This window comes from Topomyia yanbarensis, chromosome 2, assembly GCF_030247195.1.
Source record: "Topomyia yanbarensis strain Yona2022 chromosome 2, ASM3024719v1, whole genome shotgun sequence".
NCBI lineage: Eukaryota > Metazoa > Arthropoda > Insecta > Diptera > Culicidae > Topomyia > Topomyia yanbarensis.
In genome coordinates, this window is record NC_080671.1 from 340,201,630 (window position 1) to 340,220,612 (window position 18,983).

General features: G+C 38.3%; 1 protein-coding gene across 1 annotated transcript in view; it reads right to left on the reverse strand.

Moving 5' to 3' along the window:
• Positions 1-11,154: 11,154 nt before the first annotated feature.
• The window catches only part of LOC131680636 (brain tumor protein-like), an 89,534-nt gene continuing 81,705 nt past the window's right edge, over positions 11,155-18,983 (reverse strand). Inside the window, exon 3 of the mRNA XM_058961352.1 lies at positions 11,155-11,258. Coding sequence (XP_058817335.1) covers positions 11,155-11,258 — 104 coding nt within the window. The remainder of the gene's footprint in view (positions 11,259-18,983) is intronic.

Below are 18,983 nucleotides of genomic sequence, written 5' to 3' on the forward strand. Positions count from 1 at the left end.
GCATAAATTAAAAAAATTGATCGGTTACTGTATTTTATACCGCAAAACTTTCTGAGAACGAGTTACAAGGAATGAACATTTCTGTGTGAAAAAATATGCATAGAAAAAAATGTTGTGTCGTTTTCCACAAAAACAAATTTTTTTGTTAAGACTTAAATTGCAAAAATCCATTTTCTCTAATTTTTTTATATTTTGTCAACAAAAATCTAAAGAGAAAAGAAACATTTTGAATGTAATTGTATGATGGAGAACTTGTCGGTAAAAAAGTTTTTCCAACAATAACTTTATACGTGTTTTGAAATTGCATACTTCAATAAAAAAGTTTTCCTAACAACATCTGTTGACAAATATTTTATAATTCATACTATTTGCAGTAAAAAATACAATTTTCTTTTCGAATATGACTCTAAACGCCATTTTTAATCAAAATGCTAATAACTACACAAAAGCAACTAAAATATGATCGAACTCTTTAGTTTAATCATCAGACCATATGGTTGAATAGTATGTTGATTGTTTTCGTGTAGCATTCTAATGGTTTACAATATCGCTTTTATGTCAAAGAAAAAGCTACAGGAAATGTTATGAAAAACCTTTTGAAAAACCTATTATTGTAGAGGGAGAAATGCGAATAACTTCTGAAAAGGTCGTAATAAAACAAAAGAATTGTACTGGTTATGAGGCTATATCTTGGGACTAAAGAAGAATATTTTAAGAGCTTCGGTTTCTTAAAACGAAAGAAAAATATATGTCCCGATTTTATCAATGTCCCGGTTTTATCAGCCTAAAATTCACCAAGGGGCTGATAAAAACGGGTCCTCACTGTTTTTATATATTTTTATATCATATATTTTTATAGGAAAACTTTTTTATTGAAAGCTTTTCCATGAACCAAATATGCTGAAAAAGTTTCTTTTGCGTCTTTAAAACTATAAACATTGGATTTTTGACATTTTATGATGGGGAAACACGAATAACTTTTTTTTATCACACGAATTAACTATTTTGGTGGAAAAAGTTCCAGATATCTCGAAAACTATCACATTTTCGAACAAAATAAAAAATTAGAAAAAATGCATTTTTTTGCAATTTAAATTATTAACAATTTTTTTTGTTTTTGTGAAAAATGACAACATTTTTTTAGTGTATATTTTTGTCGTACAAAAATGTTCATAGCTCGTTCTCATTTTTGCTGTAAAAAATACAGTAATCGATCAAAAAAAAAATTGAAATTAACCTTTACAGTACCAAGCTAAATTTTTTTTGAAAATTTTGTTTAAATTTTGCTCTCATTTCGTCAATTTTTGACCGAATTGGATAGAACTGGCTTTGAAAGATCTGGAATTTAGTCCAGTTTCTATATACCGAGTAGTGTTCAAATCCGTGAACCGGTTCCGGAACTAATCCGAATTCCCTTGGGGTATATCCGGCATCCCAGTGGGGTGACGGACGAGTTTTGAAGAAACATCCCGTAAATTTAAGTAATTGTATTTTGAAATGTGCTACATATGACTATTTCCCATTGATCCTTCACAATAGACATGAATTGGACCAATCTTGGCCACCGGAGAACTGTTCCGGGAGAACCTAAGAAAATGTATATATTTTTCTATCATTCCAGCGATTTCGGTTCATAGCTTTATACGAAATGCGAAGTTCTTCCAATCATACGGTTCTACAGCTCCCTCAAGGCCATTCCGGCACCGGTTCCGTACGGATGGACATTTGACGCCATTTTGAAAACCAAGATGGCAGCTTCCGGTTACCACAAAATAGTGAAAACCACCATCAATATGGGTGTTATTTGAAAGAGAACGGCCAGCAAAAGCCGGAAATTGATAATTGACGCCATTTTGAAAAGCAAAATGGCGATTTCCGGTTACCACAAAACAGTGAAAAGCATCATCAATATGGGTGTCATTCGAAAGGGAGTGGTCAATAGAAGACAGAAATTGATTTTGACGCCATTTTCAAAACCAAGATGGCGGTTTCCGGTTATCACAGTGCAGTGCAAACCACCACCAATAATGGCGTCATTGTAAAGCGCTAGCGATCAGCAAAAGCCGGAAATTGGTTTTTGACGCCAATTCGAAAACCAAAATGGCGGGTTCCTGTTCCAAAGAAACAGTGAAAACCGTCATCAATATGGGTGTCATTTGAAAGGGGTGTGTCAGCAGGAGACGGAAATTGATGATTGACGCCATTTTGAAAACCAAGATGGCGGCTGCCGGTTTCCAAAAACCAGTGAAAACTACCATCAATATAGGTGTTATTTGAAAGGGATTTGTGAGAAGAAGTACGAAATTGATTGTTTATGCAGTTTTGAAAACCAAGTTTGCGGTTTCCTGTTACTGCAAAACAGCGAAAACTATCATCAGTATAGGTATCAGAAAGGGGTAGTCATAAAGTTATTTTTGACGCCATTTTCGAAAACCAATATGGTGGCTTCCGGTTACTACAAACAACAGTGAAAACCATAAGTATGGGTGTCATTTGAAAGGGGTGGTCAGTAGATGTAGTGGTGGCGGTGGTACTACCACGTTTGTAACAGGAACACTCTCCATAGCACTGAGCAATTTTTACACGACAAGCATGACGTGTTCAAGCATTACTCTCTGACCATACTCAGCATGCTACTGTACGAAGGGCCAAAAAGAAATTGCGTGGTCGGAAAGTGACTTACATGTACTACGGAAGCTTTTGCTTCCAATAACAAGACCATATAAGCCAATTACAATGCAAGCCATTGTTATAAAAAGTAGCCTCAATAGGTGGGGAGAAAATCCTGCGCAATGTTCACGAAATGTAAGCAACAAGAATCTGGCTACTCCACTCTTCCTGCCCAAATCGTTTCAATCAGGTGGCTTGATGGTCCCTCTCAATTCCCATGTATTCTATGTAAGGGTCATTCCACGCGCTGTGATCAAGGCACGTGTAATCGACCTTCACGGATTTGAATCAAATTTGGAGGAATTGCTCATCTAGGGCCAATATATAAAAACCAATATTTTTGTGTCTATTCAATCATCCGGCAATGGGAGCACCCCCCCCCCCCCCCCCCCCGTTTTGGCAAATTGTCAAAACCCTTGATTTCCTTTTGAACATATTTCCGGTTCTATTTACTCTAGAACCAAACTGTAAGATGGGTTTTGAAGAAAATTGTTCAAGGAGTTTAGAAAATATATTAGTTATTGGCGGCAGTGCTGCCAACTATCCGATTTTTTCAGCCAGATAGCAAATCAGCGATATTTTGAAGCAAAAAACGCTATTTCCCATATAAAATCTCAGGCGCACAACAACAAAAAAACTAACTTGAGTATTCTAAGTTCACACATAATTTATCGTGAAGTAGACGAGAAATTATGAAAAATTACGTTTTTGGTTGCTTTTTAGCAGATCAGGGTCAATTTTTATGACTGTTTGAAGATTTTCTCAATTTTGGCCAATAAAAATGGATTTTTATATGAGAAAATTCGAGTTCTTCCCTTCAAAACAGTGCATCTCAGGATGCGCTCAAATTATATTGACATTATAAGTGTTTTTTATGTAAAAATATCTACAGAACACGATGGCATTAGAATCTTCAAAATTAAAATATTTGTTATAAGAAAAAAAACTTAATATTTAACTGAAAAAAATCGCATACTTGGCATCACTGTCGCGAAAAGTTAAGCTCCTTGAGCAATTTTCTTCAAAAACCATTTTTCGAATGGATTCTATAGTAAATAGAACCGGTGATATTTGTAGAAGACACCTAATTTCTATCTCTCCGTTGAAAAGTTAGTGTTGGCGCCATCTATGCGGTCACAGGTGGCACTAAAATTTTCTAACCAAGATATAACTCGTATTATGTATTGCAATTCTTCCGAACATACTATTCAGCTAAATCTAACCATTATTCTACAAAAATGTTTAGTTTGTTAGAACCTAGTACCGATACACTACCACGCACTGCTAGGCCCCATGCAAAACTGACTCAGACACCACTTCGCTAAAAGTTTAATAACTTCTTTTAACAAAGCCGAATTGACTAGCAGTCTTCGACAAAGTTGTACACAATTAAATTATATTTCTTGTTTTCACTTACAGTCATAATTCGATGCATACTGTGCCACCTAGCGGTGAAAATGCGAGCTAGTGGGTTTTCTTCATATAAATTGTCGAAAAATCCCATACAAACTTCAGGCACGTTGGTCCGGTAGCTAGACTTGTTCGATTTGCTTCAAATTTAGAGCAAGTACTCCTGGTGGGACTAGGAATCGACTCAGAGGTAGGCCGATAGGGGTCACGTCCTTACAATCGTCGAACGGTTTTGTGTAATCAGATAGGTGTACTAATTTTTGTTTTAAGTTTGTATACAAGAAACAAAGGGGTTGGATAGGCAACCGCTCTCCTCTTGCTGCAATAAGTGTGCTGGATATGCTACACATAGCTATGCGGCGGTACGGTTTTTTGGTGTTGGTGTTTGTTTTTTCGTGTCGTGGAGAAGGCGGCCATCGAGGTTTTTAGATAGTGACGGACCACGGCATCGAACAGACGCCCCGAGTTTTTTTGTTTTTCCGGGACAGTTTCCAGCCACAATAACCAGTGCGGTGAAGTGCGCGTGTGCGACGGTGACAATCCCGTTCGAAAAGTGCCGACCCGTGGTTCGGGTACTCACGTGTTTTGGTGTCGGGTCGCCGGAAAAGGAAGCTAAGCGCCAAGGAGCAACTCGCTTCCCCGGCTAAGTATAAAGAACCCAGAAGACGCCTTTCCGCTCTCGCTGTGAAGGATCAGCCGAACGAGCCTAGCTCTCCTTCACAGCTAAGCTTCAAGGAGAGCGAAGCAGGGTGGCCAAAGGTGCTCCCTGGGAAGTACACTGCGGTGACTTCTGGGATCTCTCGCGGGGAGCGAGTAGATCCGGTGATAATTCGCCATCGTCGCTAGGGAGGTTCCAACAAAGGAGCCAAGCTCACATCCCTAGCTAAAAGTCAAGGACCGCTGCCGGCGCAGCCAACGACACCAGCAGGAGAACGCGGCCGTTGTGTTCTCGGCCGGTCGGAAGAAACCGCCCGCCTTCCCGCCATCGTCAGAAGCAGCTGATCAACTTCATCGACAGAGTGCAGCAAAGAGGAGATTTGGTGGAATAAAAGTCGGTAAATCTATTAGTTTATTTACCTTTTTTTGTTGTGAAACGAAAATCCGTAATTCTGTAAAAACACCTAGGCCGCCCTGAAAAGAAGGGTACGCCGTGCAAACAAGAACCCGAATAGTGGAAAACCCTTACTTACAAAGTAAAGAAAAAAGTAGGCAACCGCGGCATCTCAGTCGCCGTCGTTCCCTCAGCACATTATTCAGCAGCGGCTCACGAGTCAAAACTTCTTGATATCATCCACTGCTTTAATTGAGGCCAGCAATCACTCCATAAACGATTGTCATCGAAGAAGCCCCACACACCTGCACGTATACCACACTTTGAAGCCGACACCGACACCAACCACGAACGCGTGAATCAACAAATACATCTCCAATGCAACGCACGATCACGATCCGCAGTATTGAACGAGGAAATACACATGTCCAAATCGAAAATTATTATTATAATAATATTGCCGATGGACAGTCCATGTGAACATCGGCTAGAATGAACTAATCTTGTTGAGATCTGCGTTCAACATATTGACAACAATATGATTTAATTCGGTTATTCTCGCATAGTAATGACTACGAAATGGGAGCAAGTTTTAAAAGTTTCGCTGAACTATATTGAAAATTAGTCTAAATCTGTACCTTTTGAGTCACGAAGAAACTTAGTTGTCTGTCACAACAGCACATACTTATTGTTGGTGTGAAAAATTGCTGCTTGGGTGACCGTTCATTTCTAAATAAAACCCATACCGATGATGATTTTGACTATTTTGTGGTACCACCATCTTGCTTTCCAAAATGGCGTCAATCAATATCCGTATCTGCCGACCATCCACTCGCAAATGACTTCCATCTTGATGACAGTCTTCACTGTTTTGTGGAAACCGGAAGCCGCTATCTTGGTTTTCAAAATGGCGTCAATCATCAATTCCCGTCTTCTACTGATCACCCCGTTTCAAAAGCCACCCATACTGACAATGGTTTTCATTGTTTCCTTGGAACAGGAAGCCACCATCTTGGTTTTCAAAATGGCGTAAACAATCAATTTTCGTCTTTTGCTGACCACCCGCTTTACAATGACACCATTACTGACGGTGGTTTTCACTGCCTTGTGGAAACCGGAAGCCGCTATCTTTGCTTAGAAAATGGCGAAAAAATCATTTCTGTCTTCTATTGACCCCCCCCCCCTTTTGAATGACACTCATATTGACAATACTTTTGACTGTTGTGGTAACCGGAAACCGCCATCTTGGTTTTGAAAATGGCGTCAATTATAAATTTCCTCCTTCAAATAACACCCATATTGATGGTTGTTTTCACTGTTTTGTGGTAACCGGAAGCTACCATCTTAGTTTTCAAGTGACAATCTCTTTTCTAATGACACCCATATTGATGACGGTTTTCACTGTTTCTTTGGAACAGGAACCCGCCATTTTGGTTTTCGAATTGGCGTCAAAAATCATTTTCCGGCTTTTGCTGATCGCTAGCGCTTTACAATGACGCCATTATTGGTGGCGGTTTGCACTGCACTGTGATAACCGGAAGCCGCCATCTTGGTTTTGAAAATGCGTCAAAAATCAATTTCTGTCTTCTATTGACCACTCCCTTTCGAATGACACCCATATTGATGATGCTTTTCACTGTTTTGTGGTAACCGGAAATCGCCATTTTGCTTTTCAAAATGGCGTCATTATCAATTTCCGGCTTTTGCTGGCCGTTCTCTTTCAAATAACACCCATATTGATGGTGGTTTTCACTATTTTGTGGTAACCGGAAGCTGCCATCTTGGTTTTCAAAATGGCGTCAAATGTCCATCCGTACGGAACCGGTGCCGGAATGGCCTTGAGGGAGCTGTAGAACCGTATGTTTGGAAGAACTTCGCATTTCGTATAAAGCTATGAACCGAAATCGCTGGAAGAATAGAAAAATATATACATTTTCTTAGGTTCTCCCGGAACAGTTCTCCGGTGGCCAAGATTGGTCCAATTCATGTCTATTGTGAAGGATCAATGGGAAATAGTCATATGTAGCACATTTCAAAATACAATTACTTAAATTTACGGGATGTTTCTTCAAAACTCGTCCGTCACCCCACTGGGATGCCGGATATACCCCAAGGGAATTCGGATTAGTTCCGGAACCGGTCCACGGATTTGAACACTACTCGGTATATAGAAACTGGACTAAATTCCAGATCTTTTAAAGCCAATTCCATCCAATTCGGTCAAAAATTGACGAAATGAGAGCAAAATTTAAACAAAATTTTCAGAAAAATTTTAGCTTGGTACTGTAAAGGTTAATGCATATAGAAATGGGGCCAAATCATGCAACTAAGTCGATACGACTTTTTCATGCAAGTTTTCGTTTCGAAATGCGCCATGTCACCCCAGCACGTAGTCCCAGGAAAGGCTACAAACTTTTTCCCTACCAGTCACACGTTCACTTTTCAAGCCGCACGTACAGATAGCATGCCAAACCAGATATTTCGTAACGAACTTGAACAGTTTCACATGCTCGAAAATGTCTGACATCATTTCTCTTTCAGTTACTATATAAATCTCCTGCCTAAGAAGCTGATTAAAGGCTGCCTTGACGTAGGTTTACGGATCGTGTGTTTTGTTTATCGTCTTCTCAAAAGCCGACAGTCCGACTCGTTGTAGACGACACTAGCAGCTTGTTTGCGATATCTTGAACGGAGAGAATGGTGTGCCGCTTGAAACCGCTGGCTTCCGGCTTTTGATTTCTCCCGGATCCAGGCTTCCAAACGTTACCAAACCCTTTTTGCTTTTCTCATATAGAAAGGTTATGCAATCACCCTAAAAATCGTCAACCTAATCCCAGCCCAGAGGACCGAGTGTCATATGCCATTCGACTCAGTTCGTCGAGATAGGAAAATGTCTGTGTGTATGTGTGTATGTGGAAAAAATATCACCTCTGTTTCTCAGAGATGACTGGACCGATTTGCACTTAGTCTCAAATGAAAGGTACAACTTTTCCATCGGCTGCTATTGAATTTTTTATTGATTGGACTTCCGGTTCCGGAGTTACGGGTGGAAGAGTGCAACCACACAGCAAATTCCCATATAAACTGAAATGAAAAATTCTCAAAGGGGGGAGTAAGGGCAAATTTCAAAATCGAATTTGCATTTTTTAAGCCAAATGACTTTAAAATGCATGAAACGTTGAGATTTGATGAACTCTCGAAAAAAATTATTGACGAGAATTGACTTTTTTGGACTTAAGCACATTTTTGGCCTTTCTCATATAGAAAGGTTATGCAATCATTCTAAAAATCGTCAACCTAATATTTTTTTGGACTATATAGGCTTGGATAGGAGTATGCAATGAGGGGTTGCTATTTTAAAATTAAAACTAGTTTAAAATCTCTTAACAAGTTGAAAATTTTCGGCAGGGTTGGGACCCAACAGATCTTCCTCCTTGATCCGCCGCTGGTTTCAAGAGATGTTTCAGTGTCGACACATAATATCACAAGATCTTTACTGTCGATCCATTGTATGTATGTGCAAATCGTACTGAATATGTAATATACATTTCTATCATTGTATTGAACATAACCAGCCATGGAATCGTAGTTTGGACAAATGAGAAAGGCACAATTGCACCACTAGGTGGAATAAAACCAGTTTTTACGTTGGTTGTAGTTGATTTAACCACTTCTAACGTTTCGCTTACTCGGCGAGCGAGTAATCTGGGTTTCGCAATGTATTGCTCCTCTTGCTTGGACACCATTTTGATAAGAAGAAAATGTCAAAATCAAAATAGAGATATCATACTGCATGCGCACCAAATGAAGAGAATTTAAGTTTTTTTATTATAGAAGTTTTAACCTTAGGGTCATTCGCCTCTTTTCAGCTTAGAGAAATCTCTATTGAAAAAATCTCCAAAACCATGAGAACCACTAGAGACTTCCCATAAAGGAGAAGTGCTGTCACCCCTTCTGTGGTTCCTGGGAGTAGGCGGAATCCTGAATGAGTTGGAAGGTTCGACATAATGTGTTACGGAGACGTTATTGTCAAGTTAATGGCAAGAATTAATCTACGATTTCGGACTTTATTCAAACTTCTCTAAACGTGACATGACAACGATGTAAAAGGGAGAAGCGGATCATACATCCAAAATTCCATTTTTCAAGGAATAGGACTATCAAACTAAAACCAACTATCCTTGATGGAGCTACTATCGACCAATAACTTCAATGGTTTGGTGACCAAAACCACCACTCCCTCACTCCAAGTAATGCCTCTGACCTTGTCTGGAGTTAGCAAAGGTGTTAAATTTAGCATCATTAGATGTCCACATTGAAAAGAAGACAGCACATAGTGCCTTGCGGATACATAAACTCTATCAGACATTCGATGTTGTCATACTGACCGAGCTGAATGGATAATTTAGGCCTATCCAGTTCCAGAAGGCGCTTCACTGAATCGCCAGTGTTTTAAGCCTACGTATATGCAATTGAGACTTGTACCAGAAGGTATAGGCTTAGAAGCGTCCTCAAGGACAAGAAGATGGGCTCCCAGTATATTGCTGTAGATAAATTCTGAAGGATCTAAAAAGCAAATACTAGCTCATTTTGATATGGATGCCAGGGTACATAGAAATAGAAGGAAACGAGTTGGTTGACGAGCTGGCTAACAGAGGAGCAACCTCTCATTTTACAATCCTGCTTTGGATTTGGGCCTAGCAACCTTAAGAAAAAGCTTGATGATTCCATCACTCCAATCTCGATCAAGAGTGCAGTTTTTGAGATAATTTTTCAATTAAGGGAGTATTTTAATCATTTGAAATAACAATTACTATCTTTCACGAAACATTCTAAATTTTATCAGTGAAAACCCCCCTTGATCGAAAAATTATCTCGAGAACTCAACGTAGGGGTTAGGTATTTTTTCAATAGAATGTGTATGCAAAATTTGAAATAAGTCAGTTAAGGGACCATTCATAAATTACGTAACGCTTTTAGGGGGAGAGGGGGTTCGACAAGTTGTTACATATTGTGATATAGGGGGGAGGGGGAGTAAGCTATATCGCTACGTAACATGTTTTAACCGAAGAAAAAAAAATTATTTGTTACGTCATAGGGGAGGGGGGATAAAGAAATTTGTGACAATTTGTTACGGGGAGGGGGGGGGGGGGTAGGGGAGTCAATTTTGGGCAATTTTTGCGTTACGGAATTTATGAATGGTCCCTAAGTAGTTTTTTAATGGCAGTTAATACCGCAAATCGTGTTTTTTCCAGAGACGTTCTACAAAAAGCTTTGTCACCGAGTCATATGACGATATTTTTGCATGAAAAAATTACAGAATGTTATTGAAATGATACATAATGCACTAAAGTTTTGATTAATTCACTTCAACCAAATTTGTAAAAAAAAATCGCAAGAAGTGTTTTTTTACACTGAAACCCTTACCCTTTTTGACAGTGACAGGGTTATACGGAGCCATTACCAACGACTGATCCTAAGTTATTTTCAGACAGTACTGACTTTTGAATATTTGCTCGTATAATTATGTCAACCAAATCGATCAAATGGGCTCTTGAAAGTTGTATTCCGTATTAGACTCCGGGAGACGCTGGAATCATTCCAGTTCTATTTCAAAGAGGATACAGACACTTGTAGCCTTGCAATATTCCATTTGCGTGGAGGGAAATTATTGTCAAAATTCATTTAAAGACGTGACAGCGTTAAATATAAAGAGACCAGAAGCTTTCAGGTAGAGTTTTTTTGATTTTGTGCAATCAAGAAAAAATTCCTTAATCATTTTGCTCGATTGATAGGAAAATCTGTCCTTAATTTGTTGCAGCAACAAATGCAAATCATCAAATCCCTGTTGTATATTCAAAACAACTTCAAGAAAGAGCTCGTTACCATCTAGATCTTTCAGTTCCGCTTTCAAGAAATATGCAAACATAGTTCCATGAGAATTATTAGGAATTGGCAGTTTCGTACAAGTACCATCGAGTTTCCATGTAAGATGGTTCGAAATGAATTATCACATCCAGTACTTAAAACTTATCATTAACTTGATTGATTGCGACATTTGACAGCGGCAGTGTTGCCGTACTCTCCACAGATTGACAACAGCTCTCGTAGAATTCCGGACACTTACCTAAAAAGAGAGAAGCAAAAAAAAACATATGTTAGCATAGTTCATCAATTGATTGAGTTTGCCTCGTTAAGGTTCAAGTTACTTTTTTTGAGCATGTGTTAGATTTGAACGCTGGGTAGTATGGGTAGGAAAAATTGTGTTTAGCTTTGCCACCGGATTATCCATTTAAACCTTTTCAAAACTCTAAAAGAAGAACATCAGTCGATTTATTAGATCACAACGATTCAAATCATACAAAATAGCTGCTGAAAAAGCTATTGGTTTCGCCAAATGGTGCTTTTGAAAAAGTGGCTGTGATTTTTTTCACACTACCACACCGTGCTGGGGTACGCAACACAACTGCGCAATGAAAAAACCACAGCCACTTTTTCAAAAGCACCATGCAGCTAAACCGATGGTTTTTCCAGCAGGTATTTTGCATGAATTGAATCGTGATGATCTAATAAATCGACTGATATTCTTCTTTTAGAGTTTTGAAAAGGTTGAAATGGATAATCTGGTGGCAAAGCTGAACACAATTTTTCTTACGCACACTACCAAGCCTTGAGGTAACTTGAGCCTTAAACCAACGCACGCTTTGTGCGAAAACAATAAATAGAAAATACTCGTGAACCCTCAAATGACATAACCGCGACTGTAAAGCACCCGGAGTTTACGATCGGAACACCAGTCCGTTGCCAATCCGATTGCAGCCGTCGTCATCTGGCCGAACAGGGCGGGTCAAGCGAAAGTGAGATTTCTACAGCAACCCCGCCTGACCCTCCCATGGTCTCACATGTACGCATATAAATAATAACAAAAGTGACTCGGTATGGTATGGCAATTCTTTACGGATCACCTGTAGCTACTTTGCGGACCAAAGTACATATACAACAAACTGCCCCGCGGGGCACAGACGGGTCACACATTATAAGGTGAAAACATAACAACCGGAAAGAAATTAATCAAAACAAACAATAATGACGTGACGGTTTGCAGTCGAGACGGGCCAGGGTGGGCCGAACCGGACACACACACGCACTAGTGTCCATCACTCCGTCATGTGAAACGATCTGTGATCTTTGCGACAATTTGCGCAGTCCCCCACGAGGCAGCAAAATAAGAACATAGAAAGTGAAACGGATTTGTTTTGTTTGTAGATTGGCACGTGGAAAAACATTTTCCCACAATGTCAAAGTTATTTGTGAATTGTCAACTTGTGTAACTGAGATGAGCAGTTTTATGTAGCATATACATATATACAAGAAGGAAATTGTTTTGTACCTGAGATTGAGTCTGTGTTGAACTTATGCGATCAACCCTGAAATAACACAAATATCGATAGATGCCTGGGAGTAATCTACAAAAAGGAAATTATTTCTGACGTAAATGACAGAATCGCTAGCTAACAATTTTGAAGAACACTTATAGAGAACGTATGGTTATAGAATCGATCGAAATCTTTTCAAGGTTTATGAGGTTATTAAACGAACATAAAATAGATTTAGTCGTCTGGATTCTATAGGATGGTTATCCATGTGGACATGGAAGACTATTCTGATTCGGTTTCAGGGCAGTATTATGCAAACGCGCGTTTTTTATTAACACCTGAACTGTTTGGAATAATTCAACAATTTCTATTCCAGCAAAGACTTGTTATGACTCCCACGTTTTAAGACGTGTCAGATATAGAATTGAAAGAAAAAAAACTTGCTATTGTAGTGAGTTAGGTTAAGTTAGGTGCAAGATAACGTGCGTTCCGTTAGTGATGACAACTCATTTTTTTTCTAATTATATAAGGGAAATTCGTTGAAAAAAATAGTTGAAGTTAATATATTGTTATGGAGGCACGTAAACCGCATTGAGTACAACGTACGCTAAGGATTGCTTGCTTGAGCTTGTACAACCACTCCTGTTTGCTACTCCGTTATTGCACAGAGAATCAAAAGATGGTTATGCCTGGGAATAGTACATCAACCTTAATCTTGGTAATCCCATGTTGTTTGTTGATCAATACCGGCACAAGCCCGAACGTAGATCCAAGTAGGAACGGGAAAGAATGTTAGTATGACACTTGGTTTTACTAAAGGCTTCATATACTATGTCACGGGAGGAGAGAGAGATTGTTAGTAAAGATAATGATTCGAAATTGTTCTGTAGTTCGGGCACGATTCAAGATTTTAGGAATCACTTGGCACCCAGCCACCGGGAGACTTAAAATGAAAAGGCGTTATAGGAACATCGTAATTGGGAATAGCGAGATTTAATGAACCAAAAATAAACGTCTAAAAAAGCTCTTCGTGCTGATATGACTGCAGGAAATTGGTAACTAGTTCTCGATCCTTGTCGCGAGTTATCACTTCTCATACATGACCATTCCACTCAGACAAGACCATGCGTCTTCCCTATGCACATTTAATGCCCGGTGGATTAGTTTCCTAGTTGGTCAAATACATTACTAAACAAACATAGAAATTAGTTTACTCAGTCCAAAGAAATGTCAACTGGGTTGGTATCACCCAGCGGATGCATGTTCGCTTACAATGCCATCAATTCCACGAACATTTGAAATTACATGCGACAAAATATGTGCAGCATTGAAAATAATGAAATGAAGACTACTACTTATTTGCAATAAAATAAGAAAGTAAAAATATATTTGCATAACCAAGGTGCCTCATTTTTAAAGCTAGCACTGTTGATGAATCACCCAATCAAAATGGGCGATAAGAAACGCGGACGAAAATGGCTAAACACCGCCGGAACCAAAAATGAAATTTGTAATTGTGAAAAAGTATATTAAAAAGTTTATCGACTTACTTGAGATGTGAGTAGAAGTTTGAAGCACTCTTCGACTCAAGTAAGGTAATTTGCTCCTACTGGTTCGGAGAGGCTGTTGCATATCAAATGATATAAAATTCCGTAATCGGATTCACAAAGATCACACGAATAATACTCAGCACACTGTATAGTAGCCATGTGAAAATTGAGTTTGCAATGTCCAGTCAGTCTTCGCCTCTTCGAGCCAATTCCCAAGAATTAGAACTGTATGAAAAGAAGTTAGAGGCAGTCGTCCGTGATGGCTCCGTACAACCTGGAAAGTTTGTGTCAGAAACACAATTCTTCGTCAGACGAGTATCCATATCCACATAACTTTATGAGCTTAGCAATTTCGGCATTCCACCAAGGGGTTCACACAAAAATCGGTAGGGTAGAATCACACAAAAATCGAAGCGAGCAAGCCTCTTGTATGCTGCTACTATGAGTAGGTTTCTTGTTGTTGTTTCATTTACGTCACTTAACACCGTAAGACGGGTCATTCGTAACGGTAAGTAGGTTTGTTTTATCCAAGTCACTTGAAGGTAGAAATAACAGTAAATCCTAGTCGCCAGGCCCGCTTCGAAGAGGTTCCAGTGCCAGTGGTACTGTCAGAGCAGAGCGTTATATCTAACATCTCTTCCCTGCCCGACCTTGTAGACCTTGGACTAAATTTATGACATGAAAGAAAAGCTGCAGAGGATGGGATAGATTTAATTGCTGTAGGTTCATGCTGAAGTTGAATTTATCTTTCTACTTTTTAATTACATTCAATTAGCTAGATATTAGGGGAAGTTATGAAAATGTAGTACTGAAGTGAGAGCAAGGATGTGAAATATACAGATCGGAAAATTAGAAGTGACAGGGTCATTAAAAATAGGTATAAAATCTTACGGACTAATCTTTTGTCTTCTACTGGTAAGTAGAGTCACGTAAGATCACTACTGAAAACCTGTCGGCGATTACAACATCAATGAATTCATCAACATTCATCAATGAGTTTGCTATCGGATTTTTCTGACAAAGAAGCGTAATTTATATTCATGATTTCAGAACCGTAGTCACGATTTTTGTAATTTCTGTCACTTCAGTGTGATTAATGCTCACGATTTTATGATCTTAATCACAATTTTTGTAATTTATATGTACGTTATCGTGATATTTTATTCTTGAGCTTACTATCGAATTTTATACGTGAAATAATGTGACTCACATGCATTGCATTTATCGCTCATATGAGTAAATGCGCCCGGATAGTTTGCTACTGCGCCAATAAAAACTCATATTTTCACACGAAAAGTTATTGGCACTCACACAACTTCTCCGGATAAATACAACGTGTTATTTCTCCGGATAAATAAAACAGCCGGAGAATGAGTGAATGAGTTTATCACGGTATCCTTTTTGCGTTCGCTGCTTTGCTGTCGTTATTTCAAAACACGAAAAAGCAAGTCTATCAAACTTCTTTGCCGCTTTTCTTTGTAATTAAGTGTATTTTTTGAAGTTTTAATTGGATTCCACGAAATTAAAATTTTATCAGCTTCTCCGGTGAGAGGGAAAAAGTCAAATAAATTTTATCCGGAAAATCATTCTCACGCTACTTGTGGAGACGGAGAATTTTGTGACTCATCTTATCTCGGAAAAGTTGAAATCGGATAAGCTTCTTTTCGCGTGAGTGAGAGAGAATTACAATGCCTTGACTCATAATCATAATATCAGCAGTTTTATCATGATATTCGTAATTTCTCTTTGCCGTATAGTGGAATGTTACTTTTTGGATACTAACAGACTTTTAACACGGAGAAACGTGTTTTGTAAACTATATAACACGATTTATGGCTCTATAATGTATTGTTGGTGCTCAGCGCAGTTTTCGTTTTCTGGCTGGACATCACACTAAATATTATCAAATGATTAACGATGTTCGAGGTCCTAAAATTTTTTATATCTTCTTCTCGTACATATACGCTAGCAGGTGGACCTAACTATATATTTCATGTAAAAGTTCATGGAACGAAAATGATTCCATGAATAATATTCCAAATTATGTGAAATAGTTTACGTGAATTTATCATGGCCAGAGTTGCATGAAATTAAAAATGACTAGGAATATCTTCTAAACATCACAAGCACACTAGATGAATCGGGACCAATGTATGTACTATGAATGAAAAACCAGTTCACGATTCCATTAATTAAATTCCATGATTTCACGAGAACGAATGGCGAGTCTTGACTGATATTTTAGAAATCATGAACCAGGAATAATTGAAAAACATTTCATGATTTTATGAACCATTCCATAGGCACGAATGTTGAGTTGTGATTGATGTACTAAGAATAATAAACCAGCTCAGAATACATGAAAAAAGTTAGAAAGGTGGCTACATTCAATAGTCCCTAAGGTATCGACGAAACCTTGGTTCAAGGGGATGGATGTGAGTCGTGGCTTCATTCGTGTGATGTCCTGACTCATGACAAACCATTACACGCTGGATGCACATCTCCGGTGTATTGGGCTCGTGGATAGTGGTATCAGCGCTTGTGGTGACGGCTATCACGACATCGAGCACATTGTCTGGGCGTGCGCCGAGTACTTCCGCCATCAATATACAAATTTAACTGCCCCTTTTATTTTTATTATCATTCTCAGAAGTGCCCTGTTCCGCCTGTACCATAAACCCACGATGGTTTGATGCGACGACACAAACATTAAACGCACAACGCGAAGTGTTTCCAATCCACATCTGAGCCGTACTACGAAATCGTTTGGAGAAACCTCTGCCTTCTTGAGGAGCACCACCCAGCGTCCCAGTACATGATTCTTCCTGATGAAGGCCACCCGAGTCTGTAATCCATGCAGTTAGTCTCCCGATGCATGAAACTGAAAGTTATGAATTTTCTCCCCCTGCCATCCACCCTTCCTTCCCTGACTCTTATACACAGAGGTAAGTCATGATTGTGTGAACTATTTCACGAGCGCGAATGCCGAATATTGACTAATATAATAGAAAAAATGAGCCAGTTCACGAACAAAGAACAATATTTTATGATTTTATTAATTATTTTTGGCGAGTCGTGCCGAATACGTAAGGAATCATGCAACAGTTCAGGTATCCATGAATAACATTTTATGATCTTGTGAACTATCTCACGAGCACGGAAATTGAATCGTAACATATATAACAAGAATCGCGAATTAAATCATGAGGAGTGAAGAAATTCATGAATAATATTCCAAGTTTTGATTTTGTGAACTAGAAACACGAAAACCAAATCAAGATCAAGATGTAATAAATCATGAATTAGTTCATGTCGTATAGTTGGACCCTGAACAATGTTTCTAAATCTTTGAATAAGGCAATCTTTAGTCTATGAATAATATTTATATAGTTGTGAACTACTCAGTTCGAGTTTAGAAAATCGGTATGATTATGACATGTCGGAAAGCGTGACTGAAGCTTATAAAAGTTCCACCGATACACTGATTTTTATTCCTGATCTTGTTTTCGTGAAACGTCATTGTCCTAGAATTTTTGGCATATGTTTTTGATATCAAATCAACTTTTTCCGTGTAAAACCCATTGAGATCAACTTTTTTTCATATAAACCATGTATTTTTCCTGGGACGTCATCATAGTCCAGGAACAGCATAAGGCATGTATTAGACCGGAGTCCCAAGGGTTGCAGGTTCGAAACCTGCCTCTAGGCACATTGCACAGAGATTTTTTTCGCCAAAATCGTGCGATCTATTAATTATGCTTAAATCGTTGAATTTGGATCAATGACGTCTTCGGAGGATTTTATTGACACTATAAACCTTTTAATCTCCCTAAAAGTGAGATATATTTACCAACTATCTTGCAAGCGCATATATCAAAATTACGCCTGCAGCAAAGTTGTAGAGAAAGCTTTTGCCAACAACTTTGCCGAAGGCACTAAGTCATTATCTTTGATATCTTCGACATTATGGATAGTTGTTTGTGGATGATCCCTTTAAAGCCAATTCACTAATATAAGTTTTGAAATGTCATTCTGACAAGTTCGAAATGTTCAGCAAAAAGCTTTAAATTATCAAAATAAAAACTTTCTATGTTACAACAATGGCTTATATCGTGTATTTTCAAAGTAGGACATTTTTTGAAAAATAAAGTGTTAAAAAGGTGATTGGTTGTTGACGGGAAAACGACTGAGTTTGCGTCAATAGTGTTTCGGGCTCATGAAAAACCGCAAGAATTATCATTTGTTGCTATGATTTAAGTGAGATTTTTCAACTATTTTTTTTTAGTAAAAGAAATGATCTAACGTCTTTGGAAAAGTTGCGTAGATTGCTTTTACGAATATCTTTGCTGAATACAAGAAATCTTTTTTTAATGCTTATTAAGTTATAGCTCATTTTATTTGGATGACTCCTAAAAATAGTTTTTCAAATATCTTTTCTATTATCATTCCTGCGGGTTTCATTTATTCTACGAATTTATTTCAATCGTCAAAATACACAATTTTTATTAACGCATAATTTTCCTTATCTCGAGTATTTTCGGAGATATTTGACATTTTTCAAAACCAATAGTTTTATTTCAAATCATCCACAACTCTACTGGACACAACGAGAGACAAGTGAGCTCTATTTCATTTCATACTGTTGATATAGCATTTCTAATTGCAATTAGAGCTGGTTGCCCGTTTTTGCCTCAAAAATTATTGCTTTTAAAACTTTTGTTAATTTTATCAAAATTACCCAATAACTTCTAAGTCGCAAGAGATTGACCAATGATCACTTCTGAAAAGATATGTATCTTGATAAGACGAACAACTTTTTTGAACATACTGAAGCTCCATCTTCGATATTTAAGAAGTTATGTTGAATAAAAACTTTTAAGGGGTCGTTCACAAACAACGGTCATTAAATTTGAGTGTACTATAAAT